Source organism: Chiloscyllium punctatum, chromosome 25 (genome assembly GCF_047496795.1).
Source record: "Chiloscyllium punctatum isolate Juve2018m chromosome 25, sChiPun1.3, whole genome shotgun sequence".
NCBI classification, from domain to species: domain Eukaryota; kingdom Metazoa; phylum Chordata; class Chondrichthyes; order Orectolobiformes; family Hemiscylliidae; genus Chiloscyllium; species Chiloscyllium punctatum.
Window position 1 is genome coordinate 58,638,990 of NC_092763.1, and position 15,892 is coordinate 58,654,881.

At 37.5% G+C, this 15,892-nt stretch overlaps 1 protein-coding gene across 3 annotated transcripts in view; it reads left to right on the forward strand.

The window, feature by feature from the left end:
• Window positions 1–15,892, forward strand: part of LOC140495969 (pre-mRNA 3'-end-processing factor FIP1-like) — a 48,082-nt gene that overhangs the window by 21,133 nt on the left and 11,057 nt on the right. For 2 of the 3 annotated variants that reach the window (XM_072595321.1, XM_072595322.1), the window contains exons 6-10: window positions 5,746–5,856; window positions 7,312–7,442; window positions 8,259–8,383; window positions 11,249–11,366; window positions 15,654–15,792. In XM_072595321.1, coding sequence (XP_072451422.1) covers window positions 5,746–5,856; window positions 7,312–7,442; window positions 8,259–8,383; window positions 11,249–11,366; window positions 15,654–15,792 — 624 coding nt within the window. The remainder of the gene's footprint in view (window positions 1–5,745; window positions 5,857–7,311; window positions 7,443–8,258; window positions 8,384–11,248; window positions 11,367–15,653; window positions 15,793–15,892) is intronic. The other variant, XM_072595324.1, reaches the window with a different exon arrangement.

A 15,892-nucleotide genomic window follows, 5' to 3' on the forward strand; every position in this document is an offset into this window, starting at 1 on the left:
AGTGTTACAGATCAGCTAGGAAGGATTTGAAGAGAGAGTTAAGAAGAGCAAAGAGAGGACACGAGCAGTCTTTAGCAAATAGAATAAAGGAGAACCCTAAAGCTTTCTATAGGTATGTGAGGGATAAAAGGATAATTAGGGTAAGAATAGGACCAATCAAAGACAGAAGTGGGGAAGTTGGGTGTGGACCCTGTGGAGATTGGAGAGGTGCTAAATGAACTTTTCTCATCAGTTTTCACTCAGGAAAAGGAGAATATTGTTGAGGAGAAGAATGAGGTATGAAATATTAGACTGGAAAGGCTCGAGGTTAGTTACAAACAGGTGTTATCAATTCTAGAAAGACTGAAAGTAGACAAGTCCCCTGGGCCAGATGGGATTTATCAGACGATTCTTTGGGAAGCTTGGGATGGGATAGCAGGGCCTTTGGCTTTGATATTTGAGTCGTCATTGTCTACAGGTTTAGTACCAGAGCACTGGAGGATTGCAAATGTTGTGCCCTTGTTCAAGAAGGGCAGTAGAGATGACCCAGGTAATTATAGACCAGTGAGCCTTACTTCTGTTGTAAGAAAGGTTTTGGAAAGGATTATAAGAGATAAGGTTTATAATCCTCTAGCAAGCAACAATTTGATTGCAGATAGTCAACATGGTTTCGTCAAGGGCAGGTCATGTCTCACAAACCTCATTGAGTTTTTTGAGAAGGTGACCAAGCATGTAGATGAGGGTAAAGCAGTTGACATGGTATACATGGTCTTCAATAAGACCTTTGATAAGGTTCCATATGGTAGGCTGTTGGAGAAAATGCAGAGGCATGGAATTGAGGGTGATACAGTTTGGATTAGAAACTGGCTTTCTGAAGGAAGGCAGAGAGTGGTGGTTGATGGAAAATATTCAGACTGGAGTCCATTTTTATAAATGACTTAGACGCAGGCATAGATTGATGGATTAGTAAATTTGCAGACGGCACTAAAGTCGGTGGAGTAGTGGACAGTGTGGAAGAATGTTACAGGTTTCCGGGGGACTTTGATAAACTGCAGAATTGGGCTGAGAGGTGGCAAATGCAGCTGAAATGTGAGGTGATGCACTTTGGGAAGAATAACAGGAAGGCAGAGTATTGGGTCGATGGAAAGATTCTTGGTAGTGTGGATGTGCAGAGGGATCTTGGAGTCCATGTACATAGATGAAAGTTGCCACCCAGGTGGATAGTGCTGTTAAGGCGGCATACGGTGTGTCAGGTTTCATTCGTAGAGGGATTGAGTTCCAGAGCTGCAATATCCTGTTACAACTATACAAAGCGCTGGTGCAGCCACACTTGGAATATTGTGTATAGTTCTGGCCCCCATATTTCGGGAAGGATGTGGAAGCATTGGAAAAGGTGCAGAGGAGGTTTACCAGGATGTTGCCTGGTCTGGAGGGAAGCTCTTATGAGGAAAGGCAGAGAGACTTAAACCTGTTCTCATTGGCAAGAAGAAGGCTAAGAGGGGATTTGATAAAGACATACAAGATGATCAGAGAATTAGATAGGGTAGACAGTGAAAGTCTTTTTTCCTAGGATGATGACGTCAGTGTTTATGAGGGGGCATAACTACAAATTGAGGGGTGATAGATTTAAGATAGATGTCAGAGGCAGGTTCTTTACGCAGAGAATAGTAAGGGTGTGGAATGCCCTACCTGCTAATGTAGTCAACTCAGCCACTTTAGGGAGATTTAAACAATCCTTAGATAAGCACGTGAATGGTTTTGGGATAATTTAGGGGGACAAGCTGAGAACAGTTCACAGGTCGGCGCAACATTGAGGGCCGATGGGCCTGTTCTGTGCTATATTGCTCTATGTTCTATGTCTATGTTCTTTAAATTGGCAACAAGGAGGAGGCAAGTGAAATGATCATGTCTGTGCTAGTTCTTTACTAAAGGAATTAGGAATCAGGAAATAATTGCACTGCTCTATTCCTTCCATTAACGATATACCTTCCACTCCTTAAACTATATATCCCTTTAAAAAGAACAAAATTTCTGTCCAGACTACTAATAAAGTCATCTGAATTAAGAACAGGAGTCAGCCGCTTAGCCACTCCAGCCTGGTCTGCTTTTCAGTAAAATCACGGTTGATCTGATTATCCACATTTGAGTCTATCATGATAAACTTCCACCCCCATACCTATAAAGAATCAGTCTACTTTTGTGTTAAACATATTCAGAGTCTCTGCTGCCACTGTCTTTCAGAGATAAAAGTTAGAAAGATACTCTTAAGGTAACCCACCCATTGCAGCTATTAGTGAAGCAACCTTTCTCTGAACAGCTTTCTGCACATTTACAACTTTCATTAATTAAGGAGATTGACACTGTACACAAGAGTTTAGATGTGGTATCACCAATGTCCTGGGCAACTGAAGTATACATTTGTATGCAATGCACCTTGCAAATAAATGGTAATATTCCATTATGTTTATTAATAAACATTAATTTGATAAACCCTGACGAGCAGAAGTTGATTTTTTTTATTTACTCTATCAAAATCCTTCATAATTCTGAAAACTGATACTAAATTTCCTCCAGTTTTCCATATTACTATTCTTTTTCATTCATATGCGCAACCCACTGCTCCAAATTTATTCCATACTCTCTTGGCTTTGAATTTTCTAAAGATTGCCCAAAATGAAACCCCGTACTCTCTAAAAGATTTGTTACCTTCTGCAAATATGTCATCACATGCCTTTATTTAGAAAATCCAAATTGATGGCCTACTATTGTTGTATATATCTATATTTCTACATCTAATGAATTGTGTACCTGTTGCTCCTTAGCTTTGTCTATTCACCACACTTTTCAGCTCCTTTATGTTGATTATATATTTCCACTTCTTTACAAGGTTCATGTCCCATCATGGTAGCTGGTAGGGTCACAATTAATTCAGTTAATAAATCTGAAAGTGAAAGCGATTTTAGTAATGGTAACTATGAAACTATCATTGCCATAAAAATCTATCAAGTTCACTAATGTTCTTTAACATTGCGAAAACGAAAAAATAAGTCAACTTTTTGTTTTACTTTGACTTCTTGTTGTCTTTTAGCAATGTTTAGATTCTGTACTACCAAGCAATTAATGTTCTTTAGGGAACTTATTTTTTTAATCTGCTGTCCTTGCCCAGTATGGCCCACGTGATGCCAGACTCACAGAAATATAATTGATTCTTCATTGCCTTCCTGTATGCCTCTCAATCAAGACCAATTTGGGATAGCTAAGAAATTTTGGCCCTGCATCCAACATCCACAAACCAGGAAAGAATGGCTGTGGCTGTTTGACAAATTGCTTTTCGTTAACTGAGCTGTGATAAAACTTGTTGTTCTGCAGATACTTGTTGCGTTTTGAGTTTAACAAAGTATGTTGTTATTTGAGCTATCAGTTCATGCACCAAATTGCACTCTACATAGCCAAACAGGCTAGGAAGGACCTTGGTCAGTCTTCAGTATTCCCTGTTAGGGTTGGTTTTCTTAAATAATTTTGTTCATTCATCAGTAGGACCTGCATAGAGATGAAGAGATGGTAACAGTCAGAATTTTATTTCAGTTTTAACCTATGGATATATGGTACTGTAGAGAGAGAGAGTTAGTCTCAAATTGGTGTCCCTTTATTCTGAACCTAAGATAAGAAGTAATTTCTTCTGAGGATTGTAAGCCTTTAGAACACCTTACCACAGAGAACTGTGGGAGCAGAGGTCATTGCGTATATTTAAGGCTGCGATACACTGTTGATCAGTAGGGGATTCTAGGGTTGTTGGGAAAATGCAGGAGGGTGGATATGACTGATGTTGGATCAGCTATGATCCTAATGAATGGTTAAGTAGGCTCGAGGGGCCAAATGGCCTATGTCAGTTCCTATTTATTTTGGTCTTACATGAACATCAATTTATCAATATCCTTTGAACGGTTTTGATGATAGCAACTCGACTGTCAAGAGTAGCTTTGTTATTCTAACTTGTGGTTTCAAATTTAACCCGAAGGAAATTTATAGATTGTCATATGTAATACTTTAATGTTGATTCAAAGAAATCAAGTACTTAAAGGGATTGATTTGTGCTGATGGAAGGCCAAAGTTATTAAAGCAGATAAAGAGTTAATGCACTGAAGTGACATACTGAGTTATTTCTGTTCCTTTATTCTACTTCCTGGATGAAAGGCAATATTCTGAACCCATTTCAAATAATAGGCTTAAGCAAGAGCACATTAGTTATCTGTTAGCTTGTCATATAAGCCTAAAAGGTATAACATCACTGAACAGCTTTACTGTATAAAACACCTGAAAGCTCCACTGTGATTTTTGAATCCAATTTAATGTGCAGTTTCTGATGTTCATGTGACTGTTTTTCTTCAGTGTAAGAATAGTTAAATAAAGTCTTTAATTGTGATGCTTCTATAAATCATTTTAGTTGTTAATAGTTCTTTAGCCAATGCTGTGATGCAGTCCTGTTTCTAGGGCAAGGAGTTAATGTTAATTGAACCAGTTTATACAGGAGAATACAGAATGAACTAAATGAAGCGCTATGCGCAAAACCCTAAATAAAAGTGTAAATTGTACATCAGTTTTCTCTGAAAATCACTGGTTTGTTCTAAATTAGTTAATCCTGACATTTTGGAGTGAATCGACTGTAGTTGGCTTCCCTAGCCCAGCCTTAGAAATAAGAATGAGAGATTGGGCCTCTGCTGCTCAATGGCCAATGTAACAGTGAATGAGCAGTTGATACTCCTCCCAATTGAATACCTTGGCGCAGATTGTGCAGACTTTCTGTTGAATTAATAGTTGCACAAATGAGGTATTAGAGACTAACCACTCCACTGGGAACTGCACAGGTCTGTACCAATCACCATAAAATGAGAAGTCTTACAAAAATTGTTCATTTAAAGCAAATGTATTAACAAAGATGACTAGAAGTACTATTGCAGAAGCAATTAGATTTTTATTGGCTGAGTGTCACTTCAGTAGAATGCATTTTAATAGAGTTTGAAAATTTATGCTGCAATGTCTACTCAGTTTCTAATCAAATACTGAGGAAAGATTGAAAAACCTGGACAGCAACAAAGGAACTTAACAGATGTTTCTAAATAAGATCCATTCATGGATAATATGTGAGAAATTCATTCAAATAAACATTAGTTTTAAAAATAATTGGACATTGCTTGAAAGCAGGTCAGTTTTCTCTCTTCACTTTGAGAATTTTCTAATAGAATATTGTCATAGCTCTTGTGTTCAAACATGGTACTTTTAATATTTTAGTAGACTAGGTTAGATTACCTACAGTGTGGAAACAGGCCCTTCGGCCCAACCAGTTCATACCGACCCTCCGAAGAGTAACCCACCCAGACCTATTTCCCTCTGACTAATGCACCTAACACTATGGGCAATTTAGCATGGCCAATTCACCTGATCTGCACATCTTTGGACTGTGGGAGGAAACCGGAGCATCCTGAGGAAACCCACACAGACACGAGGAGAATGTGCAAACTCCACACAGACAGTCGCCCGAGGCTGGAATCGAACCTGGGACCCTGGTGCTGTGAGGCAGCAGTGCTAACCACTGAGCCACCATACTGCCTACTTGGTTTATTTGCAAAATAATTTTGCTGCAATGAGTACTTATAATTGATGAAGCAATTGTCATGGGCAATTCACTAGTTATGCTGAAAAGAGATTGAAATTTTGTTGAAAGGAAATGTATTCATTGTAAAAGTGTCTTTTCTGTTCTTGCTACAGCAAAGTTGCATTCCCGAGGTATTGACTTAGATGCCCCTGGGAGTATCAATGGGATTCCAGTGATTGAGGCAGATTTGGATTTGTTTGAAGACAAACCTTGGAGAAAACCAGGTAAGTTTTGAATAAAAATAATTATGTTTTTGGTCCAAACACACACAATGCTGGAGAAATTTAGCTACCCTGGCAAATCTGTGGGGATAGAAACAGAGTTAACATTTTGAGACAGATGTGGCTATTATTCAGAAGCCTATTTTTATGCCTAGCATGATTCTATTATAGACAATAGGTGCAGGAGTAGGCCATTCTGCCCTTGGAGCCAGCACCACCATTCATTATGATCATGGCTGATCATCCTTAATCAGTATCCTGTTCCTGCTTTATCCCCATAACCCTTGATTCCACTATCCTTAAGAGCTCTATCCAACTCTCTTGAAATGTTTAATGCATGTTGAAATGAAAGACCATGCACTTACTTAACACCTTTCATATCGTCAGATGTTCAAAAATGTAGAATCATTAAAGTGTTGTCACTATTGTTACATTGTTAAATGAACAGCAAATTTGTGGATGGTTGTCTCTCTCAGACAAGATTTGAGACCTTTTTTACCGTGGATTTTTAATGTAAGTTTTTAAATTGAGAAATGTAAACTATTTACAACTAAGAATGTCTAAAGTGCAGGTGTGAGCTATTCAGTAACTCCTTTGGAATTGCCATTGACTTCCCAATTCCAGTGAAGTTTCCAAACATGATTATTGACACCAGAATGGAGTCAGAAATTGACAGCCTTCAGACTCCAACTTTGATGTTGCCTAGAAAACCCTTTGGAGGGTGTGGGTATTGACTATGCTGAATTGCTGCTGTATTTATTTATCTATGCTGCAAGCAGTAACATATATATTTTGATATAAATTGGGAAACTAATTAAGACAAGGAGTTTTTATTGAGTGTGCAAATTTAATTGTGTGTTTCTTTAGAGACCAAAATTCCCAAAGTGAATGTGAGGGCCCCCAATGGGGTTGCGAGCTGACATTTGGGTTTGAGATTGCTAAGGCAGCATTGGCTCATACCCCCAAAAACATGGTGTTGTGGTGGGAAAAGATTTGGGAAACACTGTTATGAATGCTTGAGACCCAGGTGATGAATATTTAACTCTTTCTGTTATTAGGTCATTGTCCTCATCCTTGTACAGTGCGAATGGTCGGGAAAACCAACTTTTGTGAAGGAAGCTTTTGGAACATGGAATATTTTATCACAGGAAGTTGTTGAGACAGAAAGAATTGCAGCTTTTTAAGAAATAATGGGTAAATATTTGAAGCTGAATAGATACAGACCTATGAAGAGAGCACAGGGCTGAGAGGTGAATTTGGGGTTGCTCTGGCAAAAAGCCAGTGCAAACATTCTAGGCCAAATACTGGCTTTCTGTGCTGTAGTCTTATCATTGTTGAATTGAGTGAATGCTGAGGTAAGGGTTATCGAGTACCAATATTTCATTTGCAGGTAGGAGGGAAAGTAGTTGACTTTGACATAACATGCTCCTTTATTTTTCCATTTACTTCCTTTCTTAGGAGCTGATCTTTCTGATTATTTTAACTATGGCTTCAATGAAGAGACCTGGAAAGCTTATTGTGAGAAACAACGAAGACTCCAGTTAGGACTTGATCCAATACTTGCATCTGCTTCAGAGAGCAAAAAATTGGTACAGAATACTTTTCTGCTTAAAGGGTGAATGGGATAACAATTGGTTTGTTGCTTCACTTTGTTTCACAGTTTAAGGATTTTATTTTCTGTTTTGAATGAGTTACCAAAATAAAATAAAACTCTTAATGTAGTTCAGAAGATACTTCGATCAGTCTGTTTTATTGATAGATAATGGCCATTCTGTTCTGTGGTGAGTTAATTGCAGTTATTTTGTTTGGAAATCTGAAGACTTTTGAGCAGCGTCCTCATCATTACAGGTATTGTGTGTGATGTAATACATGTCGGTAATTAATTCTCCAGTCAATATTCAATTATCTTTAAGCAACACAATCTACAGGAATAAGGGCTTATCTAGTTTCCACAACTATTGGCATTTGTTAGTAATAAAATAACTTTCATTTCTGTATAGCAACTTCTGAGTTCCAGGAAACCTAAAGCACTTTATTGCTAATTAGATACATTTGAGGTATATTTGCAGGTCTTTCGACTTGGTTTGATGGAAAGCAATGTTGAGAGATAAACAAGATTTGAGAGAGGAATGTTAACTAGACTACTCTTTGCTCTATGTTGATAGCACCAGAGAAGCTTTCCACCTGAACTGGAATCCCTTTTAAACATCACCTCTGAAAAATGAAGTAGGCCCTAGTACAGTTCTCAAGGAGCAGCCAAAACTAAATGCTAAAGTCTTGCTTACTTATATGTTCTTGAAACTGTTTAATGTTAACTTAATGTTTAAGTGTGATATGTGTGTTTTGTGCAAATTTTACAAAAGGCTTATGTTTACTCATTGTTTCCAACCATCTCTTTTGCCTAGGTTCAGCAAGGGAAAGTGAGCAACATAGAGAAGGATCTGGAAAATAATTTACCCAAAATGGAATTGAAAGCTGATTTTACATCTCCTCCTGGTGGAAGGATGAAAGCAGGCCCACCGCCTAATAGGTAAGATGCATTGCTACTGAGGATCAATACGTACTTTACTTGTGAAAGCTGAATAAACAGAAAAACAAAATATAGTGAGTTTAGGTGGAACCCAGTCCAGTCTTAATTCTCCGCAAAGAATAAAAGAACTGCAATTACTGAGGATCTAGAATAAAAATCAAATGCTGGAAAAACTCAGAAGCTCTCGCAGCAGCTAACTACAGAGAAACAATGTTAATGCTTTGAGTTCAGTAGCTCTTCAGCAAAGGCCTGTAAAATAATTCTCTTCTGATGTCCTTTTTGTGAAGGTTGATTTTTTTTGTTCAAGTGATGGGGAGTTGTTGGCTTTGAACTTTCAATCTTATGACCTCCTAAAATGAAAGATAAGCACTCTTAGAATGAGGACTAGATGTGATACATCATTGGGTTGTGTCAGTAAAGGATGGTGATAGAAAATAGGGTTAAATCTTTCTTTCTGCTGTTTAAGACTTTTCAAAATTCTTGTGTATGTAGCACTTTTTTTTATTGTAACCTTTTAATGTTCTTTTGTTAAGTACATTAGTAGTTTCTTGCGAATATTTTCAGTGACCAATCACCATGTTAACCAAATTGTAAACAATAAATTTTACAATTTATCAAGCCAGGATTCACTCTGGCTTCTGATTGCTCATTTGGGATTAAGGGCAGGATTTGGCTTGGCTGTAATATGCTCACAATTTAAAAGGTTTGCTGTGTAAGATCACTTAAATAGAATAAGGTAGTGGAAGTTGACTGGCACTCCAGCAAGGGTCAGATTGTTTAAGAAGGGAGAAAATTATGGAAAAACTAATGTCACTTGTGGGATTAGATATTTTAATTTTGCAATTCTTTTCAAAACACCAAACACTTGCAACACAGGTGAAACTTTGAAATGTTGATGCTCAGAGGGACTTGAGTGTATTTGTATAAGGAAGATAAAGTTAACATGAAGGTAAAGCAAGCAGTAGGAAGCAGGTGGCATGTCAGCCTTTATTAAAAGTGGATTGAAGTACAAGGATAAAGGAATCTTGCTGCAATTGTACAGGACTTTGGTCAGACCACATCTAAAATACTGAGTGTTGTTTGCGTCTCTGTAATTAAGGCAAGATGTACATTCATTGGAGGCAGTTCAGTGAAGGTGAGTCCCTTGCTGAGGGGATTGTCCTATGTTGAAAGGCTGAGTAAATTGAGTCTGTATCCACTGGGGTTCACTTAAATTGGAGGTGGCCTAATTGAAACATGGAAGATTCTGAGCATGTTGACAGGGTTGATTCTGGTTGTTTCTACTGTAATTAGAACACAGCAGACTCAAGAAAAGGGGGAGATCATTTAGGACTGAGATGAAAAGAAATTTCTCTTCCGTGGTATGTTGTGGGTGCTCTATCACTGGATATATTTAAGGCTGAGATAGGGATTTATTTGACACCTCAGCATCCAGGGATATGAGAAGTGGGCAAGAAAGTGGGAACCCAAGATCAGTCATCATCATTCTGAATGGCAACATCAGCTGAATGGGTGGTATCATCTGTTCCACTTCTTCCTTGTGTTGTTATTAGCCAAATGGATCCTTCGGGTGTGCTGATTTTCATAGATATTTTTGTTAGGTGTTGTTTTCAATTAAGATCCATGATAACACTAATAGATTCTAAATTGGCATTCAACAATTTTAAAATTCTGTGTCTTGCTTGTTGGACAATAGTTAATGGATGGGAATAACTAGTTTTGCAAGAAAGTTCTGTCAGGCAGCAAAGAATGTATGTATTCCGTGAATTGGCAAGCTGAATCAAACTGCAGGAATGACCGATGTCGTAATCATGTATGCCACAGTAGTTCTGTTCAAAGAGTGTGGCTGATCCAATGTTTTGGAACAGAGGCACCTTTTCTCTGCACTTTCAGTGATCCAGTAAATCTGGAATTGATGATATCCTTCATCTTGAATGTCAACAAAAAATATTTTTGTTAAGTGGCAGTGACATGTTTGGAGGAATTGTTGGAAGTATCGTGTGTGACACATCTTGAGTTATAAAAGCAGTTTCCCTCCGATGAGGCATTTCGTGTACTTGTACTGTGTGGTTTATTTCCAGTCATTTTTCTCGAAGATGTTATCAGTTCAAGCTTAAGTAGAAATATTCAACTCATGAGAATCCATGAAAGGAGTTGTGAACTCAGTTTTATTTGTTGTGTAGTGATTTTATTTTTAATAGTGACTTTACCGTGAAAGCATATTTGATGAAGTTCAACTTTATTCAAGACTTTTTTTACATAACTTATTGCAACATATATATATATATGCCTAATCATGAAGCAATATCTACTTCTTTAAATTTTGAAATTCATTTGCTAAGTTGCATTTCTGTGTACGGTTTCTGTATGACCTATGGAGCCCTGGCTATGATTTCTGTTCCTGATTCTTCACAAAACTAATGATGTTGGAGGAGACTTTTAAGCTGTGCCATTTAATCCTGGTCATTACCTTGCCTTTTGATACATTTATCATACAGAGCAATACAATCATTTTTGGTTCTGAATGCTGCGAGGACAATTCAGTAAGATGGAAAACTAAATATTTGTTTTCTTTCAATATTGTTTGAATTGTCTGGTTTAAAAGAAAAATGCTTCTCTCATTGCATTCTGACCCACATTTTCACTTAAGTGCTGTTGCAGGATTGTAAGGGATAAACATTTACCCAGATGACAGTTTGAATTGTAACTTGGTTTGCTACAGATGTGGCATTGTTGGAAAACCCGAGCTTATCAGCACCTCAGAATATTAAGTACAGCATTAAAAAAAAGCAAAATGGATTGATTCTTGCAGTACTTTTATGTGATCTAACTCTTTAGAACTATCAGATTTAATGTAATATTAAGTTTTTCCTCCAGAAAACTTGCTGGCGCGATTGACGTTATTAGTGGATACACTGGTTCCATCAGGAGGGTAGAAGGAAGGCGACGAGACAAACATGGAGGAGATGAGAGTGCAATTCAGGTAAAATCGTTGCTTTGTATGTTAATCACAAAAATAAAATTGGGACATGTTTATGGTAAAAATGAGCAATCTTTTCAGAGACTGTGTAAAAGCTGATGGGTACAGCACATGTTCTTTCAATGTCCTGTTCCATTGAATTGAAGGTAGTTAAAATGGAAATTTGAGATGGCCACAAGGATTACTTAATGCCCTTGAAACAGTGCTGCAGCAAGAAGTCAGAATTTTCAGCTTTGAGTGAAAGGAAATAGACAGGAAAAAACTGTTTACCCTGATCTGTACTGTAGGCATCTGTAATTGTAGTGGTTAAATAGTCTAGAGTTAATTTCCTGAAGGGTAGCACATCATCATATATACAAGAGGAATAGTATATTGTTTCCAGGTGACACATTAAGTAGTGATCTCTTTAGTTTGTTCAAGCAAGTGTAAAAGATTCCATGATAACAGTGTGGGACAGTGCACTGACTCAGTGGTTAGCACTGCTGTCTCAAAGTGCCAGGGACCTGGGTTCAATTCCACCCTTGGGCATCTGTCTATTTTGAGTTTACACATTCTCCCTGTGACTGCTCTGGGTTTTCTCTGGGTGCTCCTGTTTCTTCCCACGGTCCAAACATGTGCAGGTTAGGTGGATTGGTCATGCTAAATTACCCACAGTATCCAGGGATGTGCAAGCTGGGTGGATTAGACATGAGGAAATGCAGGGTGACAGGGATAGGATGGAGGGGTGGATCTGGGTGGGATGCTTTTTGGAGGGTTGATGTAGATTTGATGGACTGAATGGCCTGTTTCCACATTCTAGGAATTCAATGATACTATGAACAATTCATATAAGAGTCCTAGCCAGCATTTCTTTCTTTCTTTCTGTCTGTAGTTGCACAGTTTATCTTATAAAACCAATGGGGCTTAAAAACTGTTATTGTTGGCTTTAGATAATCCTTTTGCTAGTCTACACCCAGGGTGTTTTGCACTGTCAATTGATAATCAGATGTCCTAGCCAATAGTATGATTTTTAGAACATTGCTCTTTAACTCTCAAGACAACTTCAAGTGTAATCCTTGTTTAATGTGGAGCCATTTCACCGTAATCAGTTACTGGATAATTTAACTAAGGGAAATCTTTCCCTTTTCTAAATTAAAACCACTGAAGTGATTTGTAGTTTGTCCATCAAATTTTGAATGAAATCAGCAAGTTAAGCATAGTCCTAGTCTGTATTCAGGAAAGGCTATCTCAAGTGATCTGCAGAAAGCCCTGTGACACTTTGTATCTAACTTTTCAAAATATGTTTGACAGAATGTCACACAATGGGCTCTTGGTTAAACTCAAAGCTGTGGTGATCACTGAGTAACCAGAGTATCACTTTGTGAAATGGTTGTAAGTTGTGAACAAGTAATCGAATAATTTACTGCCCAGGGCTCAATATTTGTTTAAATCTTTGAGTTTATACAAATGCTCTACTTTAAGAAACTTGATGCAAGGTAATTAGTTCTGCAGATGATGTCGTTGTAGTGGTGGGCAGTTAGTATTGAGGAAACAGCTCAAAAACCAAAAATGACTTGGGTCAGAAATGTATAGACAGAATTATAGCGAGTAACAAGATAGATACAAAGTAAAGCACCTAAGAATGAAGAATAGTGATTCATGTGCTCCATGAATTAGGGTTACAAAAGTTCTAGCAAATCTACATAAAATCTAGGTGCTTTGGTAGTTGATGCTAAAATATCTAATATTAAATTATAATTAGTGTTGTACGCAACATAAATCTGGTCAGAGAAAATTAGTGATCAGACTACAGTGCTGGGGTTTAATCATATTTTAAATATCGCATTCTAATCTGGTGCCAAGATTTCATTGGTGTGCTGGAGACAGTGCTGAGAAGAGTCATGAGGCTCATCTCTATTATCAAAGTTTTGACCGATGAGGAAAAGCACTCTAGAAATTGATCTTCAATAATATAGACAGGATATGCGAGTGAAAATTTTAAATGTAGAACTTCAAATTATATAAGTAGGAGAAGAGTCTGTTGGTTTCCATAATAAAAGATAAATTTAAGACTGGAGCTAGGGTATTTTTCACATAAGCTGATAATTTCTGATAGAAAGAAACAAAATCTGGGAAACATTTTAAACCAATAAAATTCTATGGTGAGATACTCTGATCTTTTTGAATGGATTAATAAAATTGTGTCAAATGGCATTCTTCCTTGGTAACCATATTGTGACCTGGGCCATTTTGGTCTGTGTCGCTCAGTGGTTAATTGGGCAGTGCACTTACCAGCTCAGTCATTAAAATAGCTGTAATGTCGCACACGTAACAGACAAATTGATTAAAGGAACCTGACTGCATGTCAGAGAGCAAAACTTTACCAGAACTTCCATTAAAAATACACTTGGATTTTTGTTTATGAAGTCAAATATTTGAACTGAATGTGATTCTCTCTAGAATTTCTTCCCTTATGCTACAATGCCATGTGGTACTTAGTTATTCAAACTACAGTGCTCAGGTTTAGTTCCATATCTGTCACCTGATGATTTCTCTTGGGTTGCAAATAGGTGAACTAAAGTTAGCCACTGAACCACAAAGGAAGATTCCTGCTTTGGTTCTGAGCGATGGGATACCATCAATGCCCCACAGCCCGCTAACACTTGGGTGGAAAATGGCCATGGGCATGATACCAGAGGGCTGATGATGAGTGGGAATCATTAGTCAGTTCTTTCACAACAAGCAGGGGGCAAATTTTTTTTCAATTTTTCTGCTGTGACTAATTTGTTTTATCTATTTATTCTTTTGTTTGGGTATGATCTTCTGGAACAACAGTGTCTCAGTTGGCTGTCTTGAGTATTCAGAATTAGACTTCTGTTATCGTACAGGGATTTGAGTAGGGTTTGGAAGTGGACAGACAAATGACAAATGCAGTTCAAAACAGACTGATCTAAGATAATGAGCCTGGGGAAGATAAGTAAAACAGAGTGGGAATTCAAGTTTAAAGACTGAAGGATATACATCAGAGCACCTTGTCAATTTTTGGAATTGGGGAAAGAGTCCATTTACGTTAAGCTCGTTCGTTGTCAAGTTTTGAAATGACTTGAAGTTATTATTGGTTGCAACGGTTATAATTGTCCAATATAAGTAAGACTTGATTCCTCCTAATGTATAATCAATCATATCAAAAGGCATTAACTTTATTGCCTTGGGTGGAAGTACAATTTCTTTATACCTAATCCTTGATTGTTCTAGGTATAAATGCTTTAGTCAATCTCTGTCCTTAGGAATTCATCCTTATGTTTTCTTTACATAAAACTTTTGGTGGCAAATTTATTCTAATCATTGCTACCTTATTATTTGACTGGATCATTTACAAAGGATGTCCTGTATCCATTTATCTGCTGAAGCCAGATGAAGATCTCTGAGCTTCCCATGCCATGATTCTTTCAGCTGATAAACATTTCAGTTCCAGTTTTTCAGCAAAGGAATGAAAATACAGTGGCTCTTACGACTTTTGCGGCTTTTGCTGGAAATTTAGCTGTTTATGATCGATTTATTTCAAAACCCTAGGTGTTAAAAATCTTTAGTTATTGAAGACCAAATGCTTAAGTCATTCCTCAGCCTTTACTTACAATGTATCACAAACAGGAATAAAAATGTTAGAATCAATTTTCATTAAGTTAGATTTTGTTAATAAGCAAAGAAAATCTGATGTGGGGATTTTCCTGTAACCTTATATGAGTGTTAATGGATACCTAGTTGAAAAATACTAGGCTCTGCAGCAACACTAATGATGACTAGCAAGATTTTAGTCTGCATAACTAACTCCTGGGATAATGTTGAAATTTTATGGAGCGCTGATTTGGACTGGTCTTTGCAATTCACTTTGAGTCATTTTTAAACTGGGGAGGTTAGACTGCAAATGATGCTGTTGATTAAATACCTGAGCCTTAAAGAGCACTGAGGGAAATGTGCAATAAGACCCTATTGTACTTGGGGTTATAAATGAACCACAGCTAATATTACCAAAATATTACCATGGTTGCCAATTTTATTAAGTTCAAAATGAGAAAAATAACGAGACAAAAATAGATATGGCATTTTTACACGAAGTGGTAAATTTGTGGAACTGAATGCCCAGCAACATTGTGAGGGTATATGCAAATTCAAGAAGGAGAAACGTACAACAACCCAATGGTCTTTTCAAACTTGTATCTTTCTAACTCTGTACTTTAGGAAATGTAATTCTGACACACAAGTGTAACTGACTGAATTATAAGAATATTTTCTTTTGTTGAGGATATTTAGGTTCTTGGAGACCATGGAAACAAAAGACCACCATTTCCAGCTCCCACAGGTCCTCCTCCTCCAATACCTGGACCACCCCCTCATTTCTTGCATCCACCCCCTCCTGTCAGCAGTGGACCTCCACCCATGCACCCACCAGGTACGATGCTTTAATTATGTTTACTTTTTTTGATAATTTATTTTAGTTTTATTTTGTGGTTGTAATAATATTAAAGATTCAACAAGAGTAGAATACAGAG